At 46.0% G+C, this 25,844-nt stretch overlaps 1 protein-coding gene across 2 annotated transcripts in view; it reads left to right on the top strand.

Annotated features, from left to right (window-relative positions):
* The window catches only part of TMF1 (TATA element modulatory factor 1), a 418,170-nt gene that overhangs the window by 175,755 nt on the left and 216,571 nt on the right, over window positions 1-25,844 (top strand). For both annotated transcript variants that reach the window (XM_069643800.1, XM_069643801.1), the window contains exons 7-8: window positions 442-608; window positions 5,973-6,129. In XM_069643800.1, coding sequence (XP_069499901.1) covers window positions 442-608; window positions 5,973-6,129 — 324 coding nt within the window. The remainder of the gene's footprint in view (window positions 1-441; window positions 609-5,972; window positions 6,130-25,844) is intronic.

The following is a 25,844-nucleotide window of genomic DNA, read 5'->3' as shown; positions in this document are numbered from 1 at the left end:
AGCTTCACACACTGCTTGACATTATGTTCTCCACGACATGGTTCTATGATTGTCTTTTCAGTTTGTGCTGCACAAGCCTGGTTTCTCCAACAGTAGATTGATCTTTGATATTTGGGGCTAGCTTGGATGTTTCAATGGGGGGATACTGGGGATGTCAACCTTACTCAATGTCAAAATAGGAGCTGGGGACATGACCTTTCAGTTTGGTTATAGTTTATTGTTCAAATGTCAGTTCAAAAAGACTTGTGAATGTGTCTACAAATGTATTTAAAATACTTGAGTGGCAAGTACCAAAACAGTGCTTTTTCCCCAACTCTAAGTGATCCTGAATGTTCAAGTGAAAACTCCTTAAAAAGGAGAATACATTGCAGAGGTGTGGCATGCCAACCAATACATGTTTTACACTCTTAACGGCCATTAAATATTTGCTCATCTTGGTAGGTGCTTGATGGTAAAGAAGAAGTGGAGAAACAGCATCGAGAGAACATTAAAAAGTTGAACAGTCTGGTGGAGCGGCAAGAGAAGGACATTGTTCAACATCAGGCTGACATAGAAGAACTTCAGGAAAAGAACAGGAGCCTTCAGGCTGCACTTGATAGTTCATATAGGTAAGAGTAAAATGGGCTGGTAGTGCCCAAGAGCTGATGCCCCCCCCCCCGCTCCTGTATACTATATATATTGGAAATTGCCCACATGTATCAAATACAGATTACATATATCAAGTCGTGGTACGCTTATCACTTCCAGTAATGAAGACTATCATTTTAGGATTTATTTTGTAGTTTACTTTTCCTCAATTTACATTACAAAAGAGGTCGGGAAGCCGACTCCAGTGATTTTACTGATCAATTTTTCACTTCAGAGTTTTTATTTTTTACTGCTTTTGTCTCGCAAAATGCAGAGGAGAGCCCACACCCCCTCCCATAACCCCCATAACCCCCTTCCCAAGTTCCCTGTGCCCCCGTCTAGTCTTCTAAAATACTGTCTCACCAAAAGAAACCATCTTCTTGTTTCCAGTAAAATACGGCAACAAAATGTGCAATTAAGAATAAATCTATGGTGCAAATTCCTCAGTAAAAAGAGTTGATACACTGAAGGCCTGCTAAGATCAGTCATGAGTTGGTTGCTTCTATGCTTGACCCATTTGACTTTTGGCCTGCTCTTGGGTTCCCTTACCTGAACCACCTGTTGAATGATACTATTAACTGTCATTACCAATGCATAAGCAAAACAGGAGAGTGACCCTGAACTTTCATTAAACTCCTGAGCTTTGAAAAACTATCCAATTTCCCTTTCTAGCCATCCCACTACACGATAGCCTTTGCACACTTAGCGCTAGAGCATTCCTGTGCAATGTAATCTTGACCTGGGTGGGGTTCGCAAGAGGAGGCAGATGAAGTGGCAATGAGGGCCCAGAGCAGGGCTGGTTACCGGCAGCAGAACAAGATGAGGGAGGAACATGATTCTGCTCATAAAGGGAGTGGAGAATGGTTACAGCTGGGTCTTGTGTCCGTTTCCTTAAGCTCTGGTTTCCTCTTTTGGCTGCTGTATATCCTTCCTGGGCTGTCTGTGTTCCCCTCTGGTCCTCCTCAATGGATCGGCTGGCTGACCCTTGTTGGGATCGTTTCTGAGTTGTGTGCCTTGAAGGAGGAAGCTACAGAAATGTGGCTGGGTCAAACATACCCTCTGAGGTTCCTTTGGACTGTGGGTTTTTTGCAGGTCCCCATCTGCTGCTGTTTGCCGCACACTTACTTTGGCTTGAATCCTGCTTTGCTTCTCTTCTCCCGTCTCAAACTTGTAACTGGAGCTCTTCCTGAAGCTCTAAATGTATGTTTTAGGTTCCCCGTCCCCACCATTTACCCCATATTTATAGTGCCTACCACCAGGTAGTGTGTTTACATTTAGTATTAGAAGGGTGTCCGTTTGTTAATGCAGATGGTTGTTTTTTATACATGATGTGTCTTACTATCTGTTTTATTTAACATGTAGTACTTACTTGACCTTGTATATATTCTGTGTTATTTGATCAGGTCTGTTTTTCAGCATACCGGCATACTTAGTTTTTTGGGGGTAATATTGGGAGTAACTCTACTTCCCTTACAGCCTCCCTCTCTGTTAAGGCAGTTTGTGTACCACGCTCTGTTGAGAAAGCCTTCCCCCTAAAGTTAGTGGTTGTACGAATCGCACCCGACAAGAAAGTGAAGCCATACCTCATGGTGTAGATAACGTGTCAGCGTGACGAGGCTGAACATTCAGGTAGAGGTGGTAGGGTTGGCATAGACCTCCAATTAGTCCACACACTCGAGAAAATACACTATTCGGGTATACTGCAAAATATATACTTAAGTAGCACACATAAAACTATAATTTCAAATAAGTGCTTTGGATATTAATGCACCTTATGAAAAGGATACTAGCATATTATTTAAAATAGCAGTAACGTCTATACATTCAAGTGGTAAGCACCCAACATAAAATGACAGGGAGATGGGTATAACCAGGGAACAATTGAACCTAACAAGCAGGTAAGTTCATTTTTTTTTTTATTGGAATTTTATATTGAACTTCGTGCCAGTGTCCAGCCTCTAAGCGCCGGTTATCGAGCCCAGGCTCTTCAGTGTTGTCGTGCTTCCAAGACATGATTTTTGCCCATGAGCCATTCTCCCGGCCTGCACCATACAATACAGTGTCCTATGGGCACATCCCAACGCTGGTATATGTGGAAGGTCCTGGACCGAGTGTCAGAATCTAACGCATATATGTAGACAATGGGGGGGGGGGGGGAAGGGAAGCAACACTTTTACCAACAGCAAAAAATCTGCGACTTAGCTCGTGGCCATATAGCCATGCCCCTGTGTAAATAAAATAAATGTATATTTTATTATAACTTCCAGTGTGTAAGAGTTTCTTTGGACTTATGTATTGACTGGGTTCATTGTAGTTACCTACAGCTCACATCCTCCTCACAAGATGAGCCTGGCTGCTCTGCCATACTACCAATCCGTTGGGTAGTATAGACTTGTACTAAGAGTTGGGGACACGTATACCAAGGGATAGTTTTATAGTCTCACCTCCAGGTGGACTTTAGGAAAGCTCCCCTAAAAGTCTCAGGATAAGGTGGGGAATGGTGTGTGGATGAAGGTGTTGGGGAGGAGCCATTCCTTGAATACGAGGGTCTTGAGCTCCAGCCTGAAATGCAGACGCAAAGGGGCAAGCCTAATGTTGGTGGGGAGGAGGTTCCAGAGTCTAGGGTTGTAGACAGAAAAGGCAGGTCTTCAGGTTCCTTCCTTCCTTTCTACACTGGTGGATTTCAAGTCTCCAAATGTGATTACTTCTGGTGGATCATAGGCCTGAATTTCTCAGTGAGGTAGCTTGGGGACTTCTGGGTGACAGCCTTGTACAGGATGCAGCAGAATTTGAAGGGAACGTCCTAACTTGCTTGCAGTGGGAAATAGTGACAATCTTGCTGTCCCATGGTGGAAATGCATATGAAGACTTTAAAAATCAATCAGAACTCACAGGTAAGTACCAGAAATATCAAACCTGATCCAGAGATTGGTGAAGGCCTAGAGGATTTGGGGTACATGTCCAGGGGCAGTTCAATTTTAGGAGCATTCCAGGTTGTTCACTGTTCAATTGGAATGAATAAGAGAAAGTTAAAGGGCCATGGGCTTTAGTGGAGGTAAGTCTGTTTGACCCCCACAAGTGTGGATTTTGTGATGGGCAACCCCAGGGAAGGCCACATGAGATACCAAAGAAGTGCTTCAGAGGTTGAAATGTGTACCTAGCCCCAGAGGAAGAAGCAGCAGAGCAGGGTTAAATTCAATAGAACTCCATGGGAAACGCGGTAAAGACACGCCTCCAGGGAGTCTCTAACAAGGACTAGGAGCGAACCTCGCGGTGAGTATCTCGAGCAATTGCCCACCCCAGGACCCACGGGTAGGTACTCCCATCAGTAGTTTATGCAAAAACTTCTCCAGCAGCGCAAAATAAACCGGTGAGTAAATGACGCTTTCTCACACGTGTGGTTTGCATGATTCGGTTTTCTAGCACTTGAAGTCTGTCCTAACGAAGGCCACAGCAACCCAGGAAAGAAACAGATGACCTTCCCATGACAGTTCTATGTTTGTTTATCCACCTGCATTTCAGTGGTATTTTTGCCAAAATGTTTTTCTTTGAAAAACCTATCGACATTTTGTTTTTCTTTTTGTGTGGGTGTTCCCCCTTAAACCTCCTATTAATCTAACGCTATTCACGATCCTCCCCACTTATATACCATTCCTGGCAGCCCCCTATTTTTTCGATGGGTTTTTTTGGGCAAAAAAAACTCATTGAAGAAATGCATGTCGTACCCCCATGACGTCTGACCTCAAGCTAGGAGCGAAATGTTGGCGAAGGGAATCCATGTAAATGGCTCCCAGCAGTTTCATGCACAAGAGAAGGCAACAGCGTAGCAGCAAATGGTTCCAGGGCAGAGGCAGTGGCTGGTGGCACCCTCGCACATCCCAAGCTGAAGATCTGGCAGATAGGTGAGGCTTCAACCACCTTCGGGACTTCCTGAAGACCCACAGCCAATCTGAAGATTCTGGCAGTAAAAGGATGGAATCAGTAAAATGGCCAAGAAATGGTTCTGTGTAGTGGGCACAATCCAACAGATGTAGGGAGACTGCAGGAGACTTCAGGTGGCCCAGATTGGCCCCCTAGAGCCAAAAACCTAATCCGGCATACACACAATGGTGAGAGCAGGATTTATAAAAATAAAATAAATCTGTACCAAAAAGGTACATTGGGCTCCGCATGTGGAAAAATGGTTAAGTCTAGCTGCCCATCGCCGTAGCAGTGGTTTTCAAAGTGTGGGGGCTGCCCCCCCCCATGGGGCCTGTAGGATGTTGTGGGTGGGCGAGGCTCTTTGAAAAGGGATTATGGCGACTGCTTTTAATAGAAAATATGTGCAAGTATAGCTTGAGGCGGAAATAATATTTTGTAATCAGGGGGTGGGGATGATCAGTTTAAAATAGTTTGAATACCACTGCCCCAGGGCACAGGGGGAGGCTAGGGACCACCCCTGGGAATGGGCACCTTAGGGGCGACCCAATGCAATATGCCTTAAGGTAAAAAAAAGGTTGTAATAGCAGGTGGATTTTGGGAGAAGTCCCTGTGGCCACTAAAAAGTAGTATATAATCGAAACACAAAGGAAGAAAGCAAAAAGTTGAAGAGCTCGAAATAGTGGCCCAAAAATAGAAATTCCGCTGTGTGTATACATTTTCGCTCTACATGAAACGATACTAATTCACAGGTTCGAGCACAAACCTGTTTAATCGACCAGTACATTTAAATCCAAGCTATGCAATACAGGGAGCTGTATTACAGACTTCCGCACGTTGCAGAATACGCTGCAGGTGGCGACTTCTTTTGTACTTTAAAAATATCATCTTTAGAGTTGTATGCACTATTCATTAAGTTACAATCCCCCGCATTTAATGCGAATTTTAACTTTCGCGAATCAAATTCTTATGGTATCATTCTTTACCCGTATATATCACAGACAGTGAAAGGCCATTTTCTCGCAAATTTCTTAAGAGTAACCTCAATTTATATTATGTTGCACAGCTTTTAGTACGAATTTCGAACTAGAAGCAATTACTTTTGTGAAATGATGTTTTAGTAATGTCTTTAGAGGTGCGATTACAACACATATGGGTACCCAACTGTACCATGTTTCGTCCAAAACCAGGACTCAAACAAATGCTTGCAAACCTGTAATTAGTCGCTCCGGCAAGGCTTCATTGTATCGATACAAAGTATCACCGAGACCTGTGAATTGGCCATTTAGTTTGGCAATGATGACCGAATTATGTTTGTTTTTGCTGCATTGGGCTTTTCGGGGTTTAACTTGTGTGCATATCCTGCCATCTAGCGATTGAATATGGTGCAGAATAAAAGTAATCGATGCTCTTTTGTTTTTCCTCAGAGAACTTGCTGAGCTTCACAAAGCTAATGCATCCAAAGTCAGTGAAGCACAAGAGGTAGCTTTAAGTTGTGAAATCAAAGCTAGAGAAGAATTTTCGCTGGCACTGGAAAAGGTCCAGGAGGAAGGCCGTCATCAGCAGGAAGCTTTAGCAATGCAGGTTAGTTGTTTATGTGAATTTTAAATTGAGGTTTTACATTATTGGCTGCCTGTATCCACGTTATTTCGGAATGCAGCATTGCGAACCTGCTGCACCAGATGGAGGTGCTGGAAGTGCATAGCGTTTGGTGGAATGTGCGCAACGTCAGAAGGGTCGATTATGACTGGCAGGCTTTAGAGATCGGCCTATCACCGCAATGTGGCTATAATCTAGCCTTAATTACACCTCCTCGCAGATGTGGTTTGCCCAAGAGCACTCTAAACCTCCAGAAGGCTTGAATTGCAGCCCAATACACGTGTTACTACCTGCCTATTGTTTGTTCTAGTTCCAAAGAAAATGCTATTCTTATCGATAGGCGATATGGTATCCATCTTGGTTAGATTACTCTTAATTATCAACTTCTATTGGCAAGTGAGATGGAAGCGTCAGATTTACGTTTTCATCAACACTGTAACGATTGTGTGCCAGCACCAAGAATGTGTCTTCCAGAGTACTACTTTAACCCAGATGTCAGTATTTTCTTGGATTGTTAAACATTGGAAACGCGAAACCCTAAGTACAATGATTTGTGTTTTTTAGTTTGGGCTAGTAGGTAACGCTTGCTGCACCTATAAACTGGAATTATTGCATTAGAGTATAGGTCAGGAGAAATGAAACATGAGAAGGGACACGAAGCTTGTGCGTGTTTGATTATTTGCCCAAGCTTTGACTGTCCATGGCTATGCTAATCCCTATGTCCATTCACACCCAGTTCCTCCCTCTACCCGCCCAAAACACCTCCTCCTGGGACACCACATCAACCAAACAAACCACACATAGAGCTGATTCACCGAAGCGTTTTAAAATGGTGCAATCCCATAGGAAAACGCTCTGTGAATCAGGCCCACCATAGCCGCATCCAACAGCACTTGGTGGCTGCTAACTGAAAGATACACCTACGCTCCGTGAACAGTGTCAGCCGAACTGAAGCTGCCAACAGCACATCACAGCGCTTTTGCTCTTGTTTCGCCCCTCCTCAGCCCTACTAAATTACCCCCTGACCCTTTGCTTTACTGACCCATCAAGAAAGCATGCAGATGGAAACAGTGCACGGTTTAAGGAACTTTAGCATAACTCAATGAGCGCGCTTTAATTACGCCTTACCATCAAACTTTGCACTCTTAAGTGCCTGCCAGAGGTTTTTTCAAAGCAGTCTTCTGAGAGAATGAATTGAAGCAGTACACGCGCTGCTGGTGTAATAAATATGTCTGAGCCACTCGATTTATAACAGTATGTGTGCCATTGACTGAAGACCAGTTTAAAAAAAAAAATAAAGTTTTGGCTTGTGTATAAGTATTAGGCATTTGCCAGGCACTGCTATTAAATGCTCAGGTACTCGCACTTTTGTGCGCCTGTTACCATCAATGGCCAGTTAATACAACTGCGGGAGGGCCTGGCAAGTGGCCTTCCTATGCCTACACAAAAGCCCAAACTGTTGGCATTGCCAGTGCTTATTTTAATTCTAGATGTGTTTTTTGTTTTTCAAAGCAAATATAGAAATGTATGGTATTTGTCAATCTTTTGCCAGAAAATGTATACAAGTGTTTTTCCTGTACAAAACAATGTTGCATATATTGCAGCATGCACCTTTAACTGCTCACCTACAGACCTCTCTTTTTAACCATTGTTTGTTGTTGATAATCTGCTGTGAACAATTATTACACTTTCAACAGACCCATTTATGTCTGAAAGTAAGTTTTTAGCCCCAATCCATAGTACTTTATTGGAAAAATATTGCGCATTGCAGTTACTTGGAAATATGTTCCCCGAAATTGAGACCTAATCATAAAGGGCGTAAAGAGATCGTTTTACCTTCTTTCGCATTTGGAGCGAAAATATCCTCAAAAAGAATTGTAGCTCTGTGTTAACTGCTACCAGAAAGTACATGGCGCTCCCTTTTCAGAACTATGTTTGAAAGCCCCTGTGGCTTCTGGGGGAGTCTGTATTGCAGGCCCTCCTTAGGCTGTGTGATATTAGCCTGCTGATGGGCTCCTTGTCAGCAGGAAGTAAGTAATGTATGGCCTTCCACCCTCCATTGCTGCTCTGTTGCTGACCATTCATGGGATCTGCTTCGCATACATGCGTGGCATTGCCATAATGTTTATTTATTAACACTGACAGAGCGCCTCTTTGTTATGATGACATGACTTAGTCGAGGCATTCGCATTTCCCTCCGGTTGCGGATTGCCACAAATTCCATAAAGCGATTTTCTGGTCTGTCGGAGCGTCAAGATGCGGAGGTAGCTCGAACTACTGAGCCAGATCTACTCCTCTATTCTGATTCACTTGCCTCAAGTCTGCTGACGTTGTGGAGGGTTTAAGCGTGGATTACCGTTAAGATGAACTTAAATCACTTTTATTGTAGACATATGTCAGTGAGAACAACCCAATCATCGATCTCTGTATAACAGCGCATGCCATTTGAGAAACATGTCCACATGAGTATAGAATGTCAGCCTGTTCAAGCATCCACATCATGGTCGCTTTTCTGCCTCTGGGAACCCTTGTCAATCATGCTGTTAATCAGACGGTATGCCTTGCAATGATAGTGCTGTCTGCAATAGGAACACTTAAATCTGCTGTATTGTTCTGCGCCACATTGCTATACTAATAGTTATCCAAAGGACACTTCAAATGTTCTGTTTATGTTCACCCGAAGAATTACGTTGATTCTGTCAATCATATTAGTTGATTAATTTTAAATCTTATATATTAATTATTGGATTTTATATTTTACATGTGCTTCTGTAAAACAAATATTCAGTTGGCAAGTGGCCCATGTTTCGTCCTTTGTTGCTTCCTCAAGGCTGTATTTACACTCTCATTACTACAGTAAGGAACGATTATGGTAAAATTGCTTAACTGGTCTGTTTCAATATTTAATTTTGCTTGAAGGTTTAGCCGAGTTTATCAATTCGGCATTTGAACTGTTTCAGATTAATTAGCATGCGAAGCGTGCATGCCTTGCCGCCTGCCCTCAACAGCCATACACTGATACACTGATATTAAAGCTGGTAGAGGGCATTCAGCTGCAAGCTTGGGTTTCTGCTTTAAAAAAAAAAAAGATTTTTGGGAAGTAGGCTTGAAGGGAATGCATCGGTTTAGATGTTATCGAGGTGAAATAATGCCCTAATATAAAATTTCACTTTGCTCTACAGTCTTTTCAGACAAGCTGTTCAGAGCAAGTGTGTGACCCCATTAAGGGGATCTGATTTGGGGAGGGGGGGGAGAAGTGAGGAGGAAGAAGGGTGAGGTAGGAGGGACGGCAGCGGTTACTGTGCCATGGCATTTTTACTGGACATCAAAGGTAAAGGCGACATGATGATTGTTCCTACATTATACTGGCCCAAATTGATGGGTCCAGTCTGGACAAATAGTCACTGTGGCAACATGACGTGGTAATCGCCCACATTGGTGGGTCCAATCCGGGCATATTTCTCTACTGTGGCACAGCATTTTGTACTGGTGAAGCCAACAGGAATAGGCTCTTAAATGGCAATACTAGCATACACTCGGGCAGCCTTCCTGGACATGTATGAGCACAGCCAGCATGATTTGTTTTTCATGGCATTTACTGTGGACAAAGGCATCATGAAAAGGAATTAGAAAAAGCTCTTGTGCAATTTTGGTGACTGGTTGCATCTACTGAATTGGTACGTTACTCTACAAAAGACCATTGCAAACTGTCTTTTACCCTACACAATCCACTGAAAATTATCTTTTTTTCCCCCACATTTTCACAAAACGTGTGCTGAAAATACATGATTTTAGACATTTTTTAACGTTCACTGATGCCGCGGGCTATATACCCACCCTCCCTTGCACTTCGTAGGTTTGGGGGCTCTATCACTTCTTTCGTTCCTCGGCATATTCGAGGGAAACATTTACGCCCCTCTAATAAAAAATGGACCAGCCACCAGGATAATCATGCCCTCGTGAAATCTCTCTAGGTGTGACCAACACCCCACAATTTCGGGGGAACCATAGCCTAGTTAGCTCAGTTGTGTTGCACACTTGTGAGCTGTAGCCGTTGGCCCGTGATATTGTGTTCTTTTGTAATGCACCTTATCTGGTCATGCCTTTTTTGCTGTCGTCCTTTCCTGTGCTTTTGTTTTTTTGTGTAGTAGAATGTGTGTTTGTTGAATCTCCGTATTGTAATTCTAGATGACGACAGACTGTGAAATTAGGGTTTTCTGGATCGAGTCGTTTGCTGTCAGCATATTGGCTCAGAGCCGGATTTATGCCTTTAACCTCGATGGAGTAGGCAGCTCTGCACCTTCCCCTCCCCCTTCCGCCTGCCTTTGTGCGCTCTTCCTTGGTTCCCGATGTCCCGTCGCCCCCCCCACCCCCTCTGCATGGTGGGTGGCGGCCAAGCACGGGTCCCCATTTAAAAAACCCTTCTGTTCTATGCTCCACCGTATCCCCAGCACATTGCCCACCGTAGATAACATAGATCAAGAAGCAACCCAAACTTTGACTGCACTTTCAACCATAGAAATTAATGAAGCTCAGCCTCGTTATCAAACAACATCACTTACAGATCAAAATTGTCAGCAAGATAAAGAACGAGTGTGCTCCTTCCTTATTGCTCTGGGCAATGACTATGTCGCCTGCTGTTATCTCGCATCACTCTGGGGTCAGCCCGAGGACTCGCCTCCTTTCCAGATCTCTCTCATTGGCTCTTTAGAACTGGGGAACCATTTATAGGTCATGGACCTGTCACAGCCTTGCATCTTGAGCGACACCGAAAAACTTTATCCAACCATATCAGGTAGTCAGTTGTGCTATCGTGATGGAGGCGGTGCTTGTCAGCTACTGCTAGAGATTTTGGAAGTATGCACATAAAAACCGTATAGAAGAGCTACACCTTTATTGCATACGAGGAACACGCCTTGCCCACACGAAGATCTTCTATGTTGGATACCAGTGAATGTAAGAACGTAGTCCAAGAACAGCAAGGGGTCACGCCAAATGCATTCACAACACATCCCTGCTTAACTCAGAAACGCACTCAGACTCTGCCATACATTTTGCGCCTTAGGCTATTCATCCCTATGCCGTGTAAAGTATGTTGCCGTTTCTTGAGGCCCTGAATTGTGGAAAGCCATAACGCTATTCATTTATTTATAATTTTTATTAAGCGTTAACCTTGGCGGCCAATAACATTTCTATAACACATTTGTGCATAGAACTGAACGAAAACCGAGAAGACTGCATATGGTTATTAAAACTATAATGCATTTCGAATGGATTGTGTCCTCCCACGTATTCCTCATGTTATGATTGTTGCTTCGGAAACAAAAATTCTCGGCAGAGGGTGCTGTGGATGCAATGTGGTTGTGTTGATGTCCCTCAAGGGCCTCCGTCGAGCATCAATGTCATTGTTCGTATAAATAGCGCATGCAGCACCCGTTGGCTTCATTTCTGTTTTTCCGAAAGCTTTTTGAATGTTTAACGGCGCGCTTCAGTTCTCTTCATAGAAAATGTCTTCATCTTCGACTCCTTCGAACCCCAAAGTCTGGCTTTAAAAAATGCTATGACTGCGGGTCAAAAATGTCAGTTACGGATCCTCACCGTGTCAGCTTGTGGTGTCTGGGCCCTGGGCACCGTACCGATGACTGCGGGTCTTGTCAGGCCATGACAGAGAAAGCTCTGAGTACGCAGAGGTAAACTGGCGGTGGGGAGGTTGACTTTGAAGTCTTCTTCGAAGAAAGGAAAAAAGTCTGGCGAGTCTAGAGACTCCTCCCGGCATAAAAAATCAAAGAGGTCCTGGTCGATCGAGGCAGTCTTAGCCATCTTCTTCAAAGAAGGCGAAGAGGAGACGCCACAGGTCTCCCTCTTCATCATCCCATTCCTGTACCTAGGTTATCAGATGCCCAACAAAATCAGATTACGTGAGAAAATGGGATGCTTTCAGATCTGAAATAATGCAGATTTCGAGAATGCAGCCCCGACCCCCTTGAAAGAATCACTCAAGAGCTATGCCCCGGTCGCTCCTTTGGATGACTCGGGGAAGTTGAAGGCTTCTACTTCGAAGCCGAGCATGAAGCCTGCAAAAACATTGAGAGAGTACTCGACCCGACAACAAGTTGTCTAAGAAACACAAATCATCAAAGACCTTGCAGACTTTGTTGACTCCATCCGAGTCAAACATCTCGACGCCCAAGTCAAAGGCGATATCAAGTAAACCAACGCCATTGTCGAAGCCTTTACCCATTCAGGATAAGGTTTACAAACCTTTCAGAAAAAATACTTTAAATCCATGTCCTCAATATATGAGGAAGAACAGCCCTCTGAAGAGGATTCCCCCTCCTTTTGGGTTACAATCTGGCACTCAGAATGCACCCAAGTCTAAAATGAGAGATCTTTATGACTCTCTCCAGTCGGCTAGTGGTCTTGACACCTCGCCAGAACTGGAATTTGGCAGGCCTGACCCTTCAGAGCATGCATATTTCACCTAAAGAAATCTCATAAATAGGGTCACAGAATATATGGTTTGGAGCAGAGCTTCCCCTACGTATGAACAGGATGATATGACAGACATCCTAGACCATGGACCTCAGAAGGACCCTATTTTGCCCTTCCACAAAACCCTTCAGAGAAAGGTTACTGCAAATTGGGAAGCTCCGGAATCTGGGCCTGCAATTATTAACAGAAACTTTGCTAGGAAGTACAGGCCTTCAAACAGCGATCCAGACTACCTTGCCAAGCACCTTACACCTGAGAGCTTGGTAGGTCAGGCTTCCACATCAACTAGGCAATCGGCCTACCCCTTTATCCCCCCAGCTAGAGATGACAAGAAGGTAGATGCCTGGGCACGTAAGGTTTTCACATCAGGCAGCATGGCCTTGAAATCTACTAATGTCACTTGTACTCTCTCAAGATTCTCCTATCCCCTGTGGGACTGTTGTCATGGCGGTTGATCACAGCCCGGAAGGCGAAGAAAGAGACGGCTTCCCGGCTATAGTTAAGGATCGAAAGGAGGCAATGGGAGAATGTCTCCAGTCAGGATTGGATACTGCTGACAGCATCAGCAGATCCATGGCTGCTAGCACCGTACTGCGCAGATTTGAGTGGTTGAGGAAGTCGGGGTTTGCACCGGATGTGCAGGCAAGACTGCACAACATGCCCTTTGACGGCTCGAGGTTGTTCGTCAGCAAAGCGGATGAGAGTCTGGAGAAGCTGCAGACCTCCAAGGCGGCAGCTAAATCCCTTAGCACCTCCATTCAACAACCATATTCAGTCTCATCATCCTGAAGGGGTCGTACTTTTTGTTTCTATTCCTCAATTGGTAGAGGAAGAGGAGAGGCCGGACAAAGGAGGTTCCCTCGTAGTGGACAAGGAAGGGGTGCTAAATCGGCCCCAGCAGCGGCAACTTTACCGTCAGCCGTTACTACTGCAGCTGCCTCTAAGCCACTCTCAGCATCTGAACAAATGGCGGGCATTACTTCAGATGCTTGAGCACTAGAAAAGGTAGCCCAAGGTTTCTGCCTTCCTTTTCAAAAAAGGCCTCGCAATCACCAGGATCCAATTCTGTCAAAATTCTGCATCCACTCCTTGTGCAGGAAATGTTTACCCTGTTAGACAAAGGTGCAATAGAACATGTACCTGTAGCGGAGAAAGTTCCTTAGGAAGCACAAGTTCAAGATGGTTACCCTCTCTCGGAGCTTTCAGATTCTCCAACTACAAGGCTGGTTGGTATCATTGGACCTTCAGGATGCTTACTTTCATGTGCCAATCCATCTCAAGCACAGAAAGTACTGAGGTTGGTGGTTCTCATTATCACTTTCGAGTTCTGCCATTGGCCTGACCTCCGCCCGAGGGTTTTCACCAAGTTGATGGCGGTAGTGGCAGCAAGTCTCAGGAGAGGGGGGATTCACGTCTATCCTTACCTGGACGATTGGCTGATCAGGGCTCGTTAACCCGAACAAGCCCAGGGACATCTCAGTATCACCTGCCTCTCCCTTCAGACTGGGCTTCTCCCTCAATTACAAGAAGTCCCATATACCATTCCAAAGACTCCAATTCATCGGAGCAGTCTGGATACTTCCTCAGGGAAAGCCTCGCCTCACGAGGTGAGAGCTCAACACATTCAGCAAATGGTAACAAAATTCCAGAATGCTCAGCATCTTCCAACCTTCGATTTTCTGAGGTTGCTCAGTCTCATGGAATCCTGCATTTTTCTGGTGCCGGAGGCCCGGTTGAGAATGAGATCCCTTCAATGGGCTCTCAGAACTCAGTGGCCCCAGTTCTCAGGGAATATGCCAGACCAACTGCAAGTTCTGAGCTGTCAGATACACACACTAATGGAGGAGAGAAATCGACACTCTCCCCTGAACCACAGAAGCCGAATGAATTTGACCCTCCCACTGTGGTTGGCACAGGTGCCTGAATTAGTACACAGGACACCACGTGGCAGCCAATGGGGGCAAGAGGAGTTAGGGAGAGGTTGTGGATGGGGTGGGGGAGTTAGGAACACCGGAAAAAGGATTAAGGAACTCCTAAGTTGGATAGGTAGGGGGGAAGCACCAGGAAAATACCCTCCCTATCTGATACCTGCCTACTGACACCGGAGTAATCTACTGAGCAGAACTACATCCAGACCATACATAAACACACCTTAATACGTGTGAACATGAAGCATAAACAAACACAGTGTATCATAACAAACACATGTCATAGCAAGCGGAATGAACACAGGACAATGGGGGTATCTCCCATTCTTCCATATATGAAGTACAAAACACATGGCCCGTTGGGCAAGCTTCAAGCAATACATAGATACATAAACCTCTTTCCTGTAATCACGCTCCTGGAAAGGGAGCGTAAGCTGCTTCACATGAAGGCTAAACCATGGAGTCTTATAACAACGAGTTAGCAGCACTCGTTATTAGCAATACTGCCGGCATAACAGTTCTGTTGTTCCCCCAGCTGCTTAAGAATGCCAAAGGTAGCACCCAGACTTTGGCCGTAGTATTATTGCAGTCATAACTACTCAATGCCGGTGACGGTACTGAATGAGCTTAGCCCCACCCCGCAATGTAATGAGCACTTATCTGAACTCCCAGATCTCCGCAGGACTTCTCGGAGTAAATGTAGCACGCAGTGATAAGTCGCCAGCCTGCCCGCTTGGTCCTGTGAAAGCGAGCGTCTGCGGTTTCAAAGGTCAGCCTGTCCTAGATTCCGACAGCGCTCCGCCGTCCATGGATTCCTGCAGCGCTCTGCCGTACTGCTTACAACACTAACCGCACCCAAGACAATAAGCCACACCTGTTCACGCGCTGTTGCTCCTTTATGCTGCCCGAAATCACTGCAGCTGGCAACGCGCACGTGATAACGCGTCCGTGTCTTGGACTACATACTCCCACAGGTTGCTGGGAACTGTAGTCTCACCTCCGTATGTGCCGTGTGCGTTTCAGGAGGCAAAGCTCGTCACTCCCTTGCGCCTCCAGCCCTTATTCCTCACACAAGCAGAATTGCTCAGGATCGTCTATGGTGGGCTTGCAAAGACAACATTCTCCAGGGAGAATCTTTTTGGCCACCATGGCCGGAGATAACAGTAGTGACTGACGCCTCACTCACGGGGTGGGGAGCCCACACCAACGAACTGGCAATCGGCGGTCGTTGGTCTCCATCAGAGACGTATCAACCTTTTAGAGCTGAGGGCAATCGGACTAGCGCTTATTGCCTTTCTGCCTTCTGTACAGGGAAAGAATGGCCAGTGGCCATGTACTATCTCAACAAGGTCGAGTCACTACCCGTGAGCAGAGAGGAAATGCAGCTCTGGTTCTGGGAAATACAAGAAGGAATCTCTCTATCGGTAGTTCACCTAGCCAGAGAGCATAACACAGCGCTGGAAGCTCTGAGCAGGCAGGGCACAGTCTTCCACGAGTGGGAACTAGCTCAGGAAGTCCTTCAAGAGATTTTCACCCTTTGGGGAACCCCTCAAGTGGATCTGTTTGTGACTGGTGCCAACCGGAATTGCGGACTATATTGCTCCAGGGAATGTCCCCCCAAGAGGAGCACTAGGGGACGCTTTCGTAGTGGACTGGGAATTTCCACTCCTGTACCAGTTTCCTCCAGTCCCCGTCATTCCTCACATGGTCAGGAGGTTGCTAAAAGTCTGGGAAATCCATGATCCTTATTGCTCCGGATTGGGCCAGGAGGACGTGGTATCAGGACCTTCTGGACATGTCCATCTGCCCTCCAATACGTCTTCCACAAAGAGAGGATCTTCTCTCGCAAGACAAAGGTTGGGTTCTCCATCCAGAGCCTTCACGCATGGTTTCTGAGAGGCCGAGATACAAGGATTGGGACCTCCCGGATGACGTCATGGAGATTTTGCTTTTGGCTAGAAGGCCAGCAACCAAATCCTTGTACCGGTGTAGTTGGAATAAATTCAGTAACTGGTGCAATCATAAGAATGTGGATCCGCTCCAATGTGGCACACCTATGGTGCTTTCTTTCCTGTTGCACTTGATTGGAACCATAAAAGGATACCTGGCAGCACTTTCCATTTTTAAGTGCTCCTCTGAACAGCTCTCCTATTTCAAAATCCCCTTGTTTGTACAATTTCTGAAGAGACTTACTAATCTGTACCCTCCAGTCCCGTTTCATGTACCTGTTTGGGACTTAAACCTGGTATTAAAATTCCTGTTATGTATCCTATTCGAGCCTTTACATTTGTGTCCTTTAAGGCGCTTAACAACTTTCTTGCAAGCCTCCTCATACTACTTTCTATAAAGATAGTCATCCTCAGGGTAAAACCATAATTCCTACCGAAGGTAGTCTCTGACTTCCATCTGTCGCAGAAGTTAACGCTACCAACTTTCTACCCTCCTCCAGGCAAGGAGGAAGAGAGACTGCATAGGCTAGACCCGAAAAGGGCTCTAAGCTTTTACATTTCAAAAATTGCCACATTTCGCCAGGATGATCAACACTTTATTGGGTATACTGGCCCCAAATTGGGCCTGGCAGTAACCAGGCAAACTATATCCAGGTGTATCATACTGGCCTCTGGAGAGTGTTATAGACCCGACCGAGGCATACAGCGCCCTCTGCCGAGAATGTTTTCTTTCCGAAGCAGCAAAGCTGGCGAGATATGGTCTCATAAGATGAGGAATTCGTGTGAGGAACATCCAATCGAAAGAACCTTACCAATTGTAAGTAACTTGTTCTTCTACAAAGTGAATAGGCTAATTTAATGCAGGAGTCCACATATATAAAGCTCAGCGTTAGAATCTAGTGGACAACGTTTACACCTTTTCAGATAAAACCATTACAACATTACTTCCGGGGATATTTTTTCGTATTATTCCAGAAAGCCTAATCCTAAATCTGTTCTTGATGTACGATGTCCTGCTATCTCGCACATTTTTCGAAAGAAGTGTTTTTCAATGTGCAGATAAGGCTGTGAATATTGTCTTAATAGGATATTTCGTAATGGGTCTTATGACTCGTCTCTCAAGAAATGCATGTCATAGACTATCCTGCCCGACGGCACAATATGCTGCAGTCTGATCAGGCTTCCAATCACCCTGGCGGTGATGTTGCCTTGATTTTTCAAACCAGATTCGCTTCTACAGCGATTCCGTTGGTAGTTAGGTTTAAAATGGAAGCCCTCCTGGTACGTATGATCATATCTCCCTCCAGGACCCTTCATTTCCTTATTGTTTATCATTCTTCTGGTTCCGATCGAGCCTTTCCTGAGGCTTTTGTTAACCTTGTTGCTTCTGTCAAGCTCCAATACTTCAATCCAGTCGTTGCTGGCGACTTTAACTATAGGTGTAATGACTCCTCTGATAGCACCGCTGCTAATTTTATTGCTGCCATGGCTAACCTGTCTTTGGCGCAATTTGTTTCTAAACCTACCCATATTTTGGGTAACAGTCTTGATTTAATTTTTGCTAGGTCTACCGATATTTCAGTTACCAGTGCTCACAGGGTCACTTGGTCTTATCATTTTGTCATTCCCTTTTTCTTTAATTTCACTGATTATGTCCCTAAATCCAGCAATCGGAGTGTGTGGAAGCGCATTTAGTGCTAAACTGAACGGCCCATGTTCGCTGCCCATATTGATGATTTGTGCCTTGCCACTCCCTGTCTGGATCTCTGTTCGCTCCCTCAGATATTCACTACTGCGGCTGATTTGGCTGCCCTCTTAAATGCACCAGAGTGCGGGGTTGGCCCTTGGAGCCCTGGTTCAATGACGATCTTAAACTTCTTCGTCTTAAACGTAGGCAGGCGGAGTGGAAATGGCGCCTCTCCTACTCCCCCTGTGATGGGGCAGCATTCTCTGCTAATATGTCCAGCTACCATTAAGCTATTAATCAAGCTAAATGTCATTTTTTTTATTCGTCAAATTGAGAATTCCATTAACCAGCCAAAATAACTTTAAGGTTGTTCGCTCACTATCTACTAAGGTGCTCCCTGCTGAATCAACCCCTCTTCCCAAATTCTATGCGACTCGCTTGCTGACTTTTTTATTCACAAAATTGACGATATTTGTGAACATATAGCACATGCTCGCATTCCTACTACTGTGGCTACGGTCTCTTTGCCCTATTCAGCACTCTTGCAGTCTTCTGTGCCTCCGACTGTCTCTGCATCCCACTGGGACTCTTTTCCATCTTTCCCGGCTACTGACATCTTTTTGGCGGTGGAAAGAATTAAATATGCCTCACCCATTGATGCGTTTCCTCTTAAAATAAATGGGTAAAGGCACTGGTTCAAGGCACCAGGCCTGTCTGTGCCTTCTGCAGTTTACTACGTCCGTCGGCTGGGCAGGAGCCCTTTCTGCACCGTCTCCAACAGCTGATCCTCACCAGCTGATAAATCACTGCTTTGCTTGACCGAAGCAAGTCTCGAAGGGCATCCAGCCCCACAGATGCCTGGGTAAGCTAACTGCTGCTCCCCATTGCTAGAGAACCTCTACACCTCCAGCTACCCGATATCCGACATTCATTTATGGCATTTATTCCATTTTTCCACGTGCAAAACAACGTGGAATCCCGCAAAATGGCCGCAGCCACCTTGTGTTCTTCGGTTGCCTAGCAACCTGATCACTGCTCATTGGAGGGACACCTGCATTTGCCCAGCCCAGCAGAGCCGGTAAGCGCTAGCCGACACTCTGGGTAAAGGCACTGGTTCAAGGCACCAGGCCTGTCTGTGCCTGTCTGCTGTACGGCAGTCGGCCAGTTATGCTGCCCGCCCTCCACACCTATGGGCCATCTACTAATCCTCGACTGCTGCCTTCTCTGGACTACCTCCACCCACAAACAGCCCGCACGTACTGTACATCTGTATGACAGTACAACACTATGAACAGGTCTAGCACATGTGCAGCACGTAAGTCACACTCTACTATGTTTTCCCACAGTCTGCTAACTTTTTACCTACAACGCTAACCTTATACTTGCGCCTGTATTCCTAATCATCATGGTCACAGCTACCAGTGACACCTGCCTCTCTACTAGACTCGAAGTGATTTTTGCATGTACTCTGTGTTTGCACAACAGCCGCCCAGCCTTATCCACTCTTTGGTCGCCTGCACTGTTTCTCGATTATCTACTTGAGACCTTCTGGTCGCCTGTCATTACACCTTGCTAATTGCTTACTGCCTTGCACGGTGCACTCTCTAGCTCATACTGTGACTCCTAAATCTAAGTAAAACCTATTGCTAACTGTAACTTGCAACTCTAGCCCATACCACTCACCTATGTCCTGATATTATACACTCTCCCAACTGTACCGCATCTGGCTATATGACTACCTGCCTTACTATTGCACAGTAACCTTTGATGACTGACACTGATTATTGCTAGACTATACCTCAAGCTGACTGTTACAATTGCACTAGCCTAAACCCCTTGCTGTCACATAGCGTTTGTACAAACTTTGGCTAACCTTTACCAGACGGCCCAAGTATGCCACATGACATCTATACCCAGCCATCTGCTGCATCATCCCTGTCAGGTATACTCATTTTATTACCACACAGTTGCATATGCACGTGCATTTAGCCTTTTGAAAGTGCACTGCCATTGAAAGCTGCATCTAGCCTGCCACTACATTGTGTTTTTAAATTGCTTTTAGCCTGTCACTACATTGTAATTTGATAGTCGCACCTAGTCTGCCACTACATTGTGCTTCTTAGTTCTCTTTAGCAGAATGCATTTTAGCACGATTCTATCAAAATACGCCCACTGCTGTTACTAAAATTAATATCAGTAACTATGGACCAATTTAAACACGCACCATGCCCTACTCTCCATAGAAACTCTAGACTTCACGCTAGACTCTCCACCCTCTACGAACCGCAGGTAGCTAGTAACGCATACTTGAACCGTCGCACCATTCCCAAAAACCAGCAGGAACGCAACGCACCATAACGAAAGATCCGATCCCGGTTACCTCTAACACCAACTGCCTTCCTAAAACAACCTCCATAACAGGAGCACTGATCAATACTAGATCAGTCGTGGCCATGGATATAGCCGATCTCCTTACATTAGATAACCTCGACCTCCTAGCAGTCACAGAAACCTGGCTACATGACGCAGCAGGTCCAGCCCTCTCTAGCAATACCCAAAGAATACCAACTACTAAGACTAGACTGCCAGAGCGCCAGAGGTGGTCAGGTTAGATTTGGAGATGGTGGCTTAGCCATCATCTCCAAATCTAACCTGAATGTAAGATTAACACCGCCCACCCTAAAATCCTGCGAACTCCTGACCGCTAAACTACCGATATCCCCATGCCAAGCCCTAACTATCTACCTCATTTACAGGCCACCAGGGCCGCTAGGCCTATTCGAAGAGGCATTATCCAGCCTCCTAGAGAGCAACACAAAAAAGTCATCCCAGACAATGATCCTTATCCAGACAACATGTGGAGTCCCACAGGGCTCCTGTGTCTCGCCAACGATGTACAATATCTTTACTAAACCTCTAGTTGACTAATTGGACAGACTGGGTGTCATGATGCCTACCTCCAAGGAGCCAGGCCCAGCCCAGCAATCCCAGAGGCAGACATCATTTTCCCCAAGGACGTCTCAGCGGGCCCAAGTTGGGGCCTTTTGGACGCAGTCCTGGCGCCCTTGGCGCCAGGCTCATCCTGGACCCCAGTCCTGGCGCCTTAGGCGCCAGGCTCATAAAGCAAGACATGTGTGTAAGTGTTTTAATGTGCACTTACCTGATGCAGACCGTGCTGCTACATCCAGGCCCTCTTGAGGACTGAATGGGACTACTTTATCTTTTGGACTACTTTATCACTCGGGTGTGGTCTGAGGAAGAATACATACCTGAGTGGAAGGATACATACCTGGAACTACTTTACAGGCTATTTAAACCACACCCGAAGAGCAGCACATGCTTCGCGTTGTTCTGCATCTAGCAGCTGGACGCTCACCGTGTTTGCTCCTGCATTCGGGACTTCTGCCACGCCTGCCAGCATCCTGATCACCTACAAAGGAAGAGAACGAGAGAATAGGAGAAGGAAAAGACTTTACCTGCAAGATCCGCATTCCGGAGTCAGCTCGCCGACGATCCTGCAAAGGAAGACACTTAATTTAAAAGCACATTGCATCGACCGCCGCAGCGCCGCATTCCACTCACCTTCACAGGGCGCCTCCATGTTCAGCAGCGATCACCCGGATTCGCAGCCACGCTTCCACGCCTAGGAAGAAAAAGACAAGAGCAAAGGTGAGAGAGAGAAGGGAATGAGGAAACCTAAACCTCCATGTTAAGACTTACCTGTTGGGTCATTCCCTCTTCATTTCGGGTCCGCGCCGCATCCAGGCGTTTCCGGACCCCGGCCCCTATGGGGAAAAAGACATTAGCGTCAATGAGCGAATGAAAAGACATTACCCAAAAACGCTCATCAAGACTTACCTGATTTCTACAGGGATTGCACCTCGCATCTCGGGTCGGTGCCTTTTCCCCGGCATTCCGTACCCCGGCCCCTATGGGGAAAAAGACATTGACATTAGCATATTGATGCAAGGACAAAAGGGGAACCTTTCAAGGAACTTACCTGGAAGCCAAGCAAGTTTGGTTCTCATAAAACCAAGAGTCCAGTGAAATAACTGGATACCAACGCGCCCCTGCATCAGAAGCAGGAAGGAGAGCTCGCCCTTCAAGACCCTAAGGTGAGACGCCACGGGAAGCACAGAAGGGTTTCGAGGAGGGTGAGAGGGGAAAGGGGGAGGCTGGTAGCATTCCCCGCAGACAGTTAATCCCTTATTCTCGCCTACAGAAGGATACTTTTGCAAGCCGGACAAGCAGGAGTTGGGAGTCCGGTCCAGTCCATCTTCTGAGCCCCGCGCAACACCTTAGAAGAGGTCACAGCAGCACGATCCTGGCCAGCGCCTCCGTGGGAGTCAGGTGAGCGTAACACTGGGTGTCACCTACACAAATTATGCACACGACACTCAGATCCTCATCCCCCTTTCGGGCAATTTCACTACGGATACAGCTATAGTAAACAAAATGTACACCCTCATTCAGGCATGGATGGCAACCCATGGCCTCTGCCTGAACGACGTAAAAACAGAGATCCTCATTCTAGGCTCACCTAACAACCTACAAAAAACTCGATTCCAACTACAGCTCCTTCAATATTGACGGCAATATAATCCCTGTCGCCAAAGAGGTAAAGACCCTTGGGTTCTATCTGGACTCCACTCTGTCCCTAAGGAAACGAGTGAACTCCTTGGCCTCATCCACTGCCTATACTGGTAAACTTATCAAAGCATGCAGACCCTTCCTCTCACCAGCTAGCTGCATTATCCTAGCCAATGCACTGATCCTTTCAAAACTGGATTATTGCAATGCACTTTATGCAGGCGCCAACAAATGCATCATCAATAAACTTCAAACCCTGCAAAACAATGCGCTCAGAACGGCCCTCAACCTCCCAATCAGAGAGCACATCTCAAATGTGCGTAGAAATTACAACTGGCTAAAAATTAGCGATGGGATCGCCTTCAAAATTGTTACACTCACATTCAAATGCCTGAACAATGCAGCCCCCCATACCTCAGGGACAGAATAATAAGGAAAACTTCTGCACGACCAACCAAAACAGCCAACACTTGCCTCCAAACCCTGAGATTCCGTCTAAAAAAAACAGGAGGCAATAGCTTCCCTGTGCAAGCAGGCCAATACTGGAATGCCCTACCAGTTGAACTAAGAAGGGACCAGCCCTACAACAGATTCAGGCACGACACCCGCACTTGGCTCCGACGTAATGACTTTTGAAACCTTGAGACCATGTACACTAGGACCTGATGCCATATGATGTTCAACCCTCACATGTAAAATGTACATAATGTATTTACTGCCTATAATATGCTTCCCGCCATCCTTACTTGTACAGAATGTATTTAATGTATACCTGTAATCTGTAACCTGTAACTAATTTCTAAGTATTCTTGCTATTCTGTGCGCCCAGCTACGCATGGGTTTTCTGGCACCCTATAAATAAACAAACTAGTGAAAGAAATTCTGCCCTTTGTTTCTAATGTTACAGCTGCTATTAATCATTCATGCTCTCATGTACAATCTCTTCGGAGCTTAAACATGCCTTGGTGATCCCTCTGTTGAAGAAACTTTCTCTCGACCCTTTGATCCCTGCTCCCCCCCCTATCTTACTCCCCCGTTTTCTTATGAAGCTGCTAGAGTCACTGTTTGCCCCCCTTGCTGGGGAGATTCTGTAAAGACACGCTTTTGTTTGATGCCTTCCAGTCATGTTTCCGACCTGCCCGGGGACCAAGACTGTTCTGTTCTCTGTCCAGGAGGATCTGACGCTGATTTCAGACCAGGGTGGAGTGGCTGCCCTGATTCTTTTGGACCTGTCGGCGGCTTTTGACACTGTCGACCACGCCATCCTGATAGGTCGTCTTTCGGCTGCTGGGATCTCTGGCTCGGTTCTCTCCTGGTTTCATTCCTTTCTCTCTAATGCCCAGTCGCTATCCCTTCAGTCTTTCTTTTCTGCTATATCTTCATTGGTTTGTGGGGTTCCTCAGGGCTCTGCCCTCTCGCCCACACTGTTCAATAGTTACATCCAGCCTGTTGTCGCCCTCATCTGCTCCCACGGCTTCCGATGTTACTCTTATACTGATGATACTGAGATCTTGGTATGGTTGGACCTTCTTCACCCCTCCCATGCCACTCAGTTAAGAGATTGCCTGCAGGCTGTTGGGAGCTGGATGAGCGACAACTGGCTCAAATTGAATGGGGGAAAATCTGAGGTTCTGTTTGTGGGGTCTGCCTCCTCCACCTCTCGTTGGACTCACTCTTTTTGCTCTTCGTCTATTGGTTCTATTCCTGTCCCAGATAAGACTGTTAATATAAGTGTTATCCCTTTCTATGTCTGCCCAGATTAGCTCAGTGTGCCAGGCGGGCCACCTCCAGCTGAAGATTCTGAGAAAGGTGCTGCAGTTTATTCCCTGTCATCTTCACGCCCCTGTGGTTGCAGCCTTAGTTCTTAGCCGGTTTGACTACTGCAACTCCATGTACTTGGCGCAACCAGCTTATCTTGTCCAGCGTTTGCAAATTCTACAGAATTCTGCTGCCCGGCTAGCCACCGTCACCCCTTTTCGGGACCATATCGCCCCTATTTTACGCTCTTCATTGGTTCCCTTTGGCCAAGCGTGTCCTTTTTAAATCTCGGTCTTGTACACTGGGCATTCCATGCTGCTGGGCCTGAGTATTTGTAGCATAGGTTCAGACCTTATGTCCTGTGCATCCCTCTGCGTGCTGGGGACAGGGTTCTCATATCTGTACCTACATTCCGGTTCATCCGTATTGGTGGCCCTTTCATTTTCTGTTAGGGCTTGCCAAGTTGTGGAATGCACTGCCCCTCGCACTTCGGTCCATGGTGGCCCATTTGCAATTTAGACGTGCCAGCCTTTGGTGCTTCCACAGTCTTTTAGCGCCAGGTTGCCTTTTGGTGTCAGTTGCGCTGTACCTTGGTACGAAACTGATAACATAGAGGGTGTGCCTTGACTTTTTTTTTCTGTATTAGTCATCAGAGCAAGTAAGACAGGCCTTTTATTTCATCACTTAATTTCATTGTGCACTAGTCCACAACAGAAAAGAATAACAATACGAATCAGATCTCAAATTCAGCACAGCGTGATCTTTAATGATCGTGTTAAATCTCACCTGAGGACTGTCACATTATCAGGTCTTGTGACTGTAAAGACCGGAGGGGGGGGGTCTGTACTTCAGCTCTCTATATGGTAGAGGAGAGGCACAGAGGACCCCTGCCAAGATTCTCTATTATTGGTACATGGTCGAGCAATCAAGGCCTAGCTTCTCAGGGGGTGATGCAGGCTGGTTCTTAAGTACAGTGTAGTCCCCAAGCACCCACAAAGGAATGTCCACACACTGTATTGGTTAAAACACAGTCTTTATATAATTAATATTCGAGGTGATGTACACTATCACGATAACTCACTTTGTACTCAGAAATCAAAAATGGCAAATATATACAGTTCTAAAGTGGTACTACTAATGTTATCAGATCTCATTAAAGTGCATATGGTCAGAATGACACACAGATCAAAATAAAGAGGAAACCAGCAGTAGAGAGAGGAAGGAAAGCAAGATGGTTGAACACTTGGCAGAATACTGGTCCTGCTACCTAGACACAGTTCTGTGTGGAGATCCCCC

This window comes from Ambystoma mexicanum, chromosome 2p (assembly GCF_040938575.1).
Source record: "Ambystoma mexicanum isolate Mex_15411 chromosome 2p, UKY_AmexF1_1, whole genome shotgun sequence".
Lineage (NCBI taxonomy): Eukaryota > Metazoa > Chordata > Amphibia > Caudata > Ambystomatidae > Ambystoma > Ambystoma mexicanum.
This window is presented reverse-complemented; position numbering and strand designations above follow the sequence as displayed.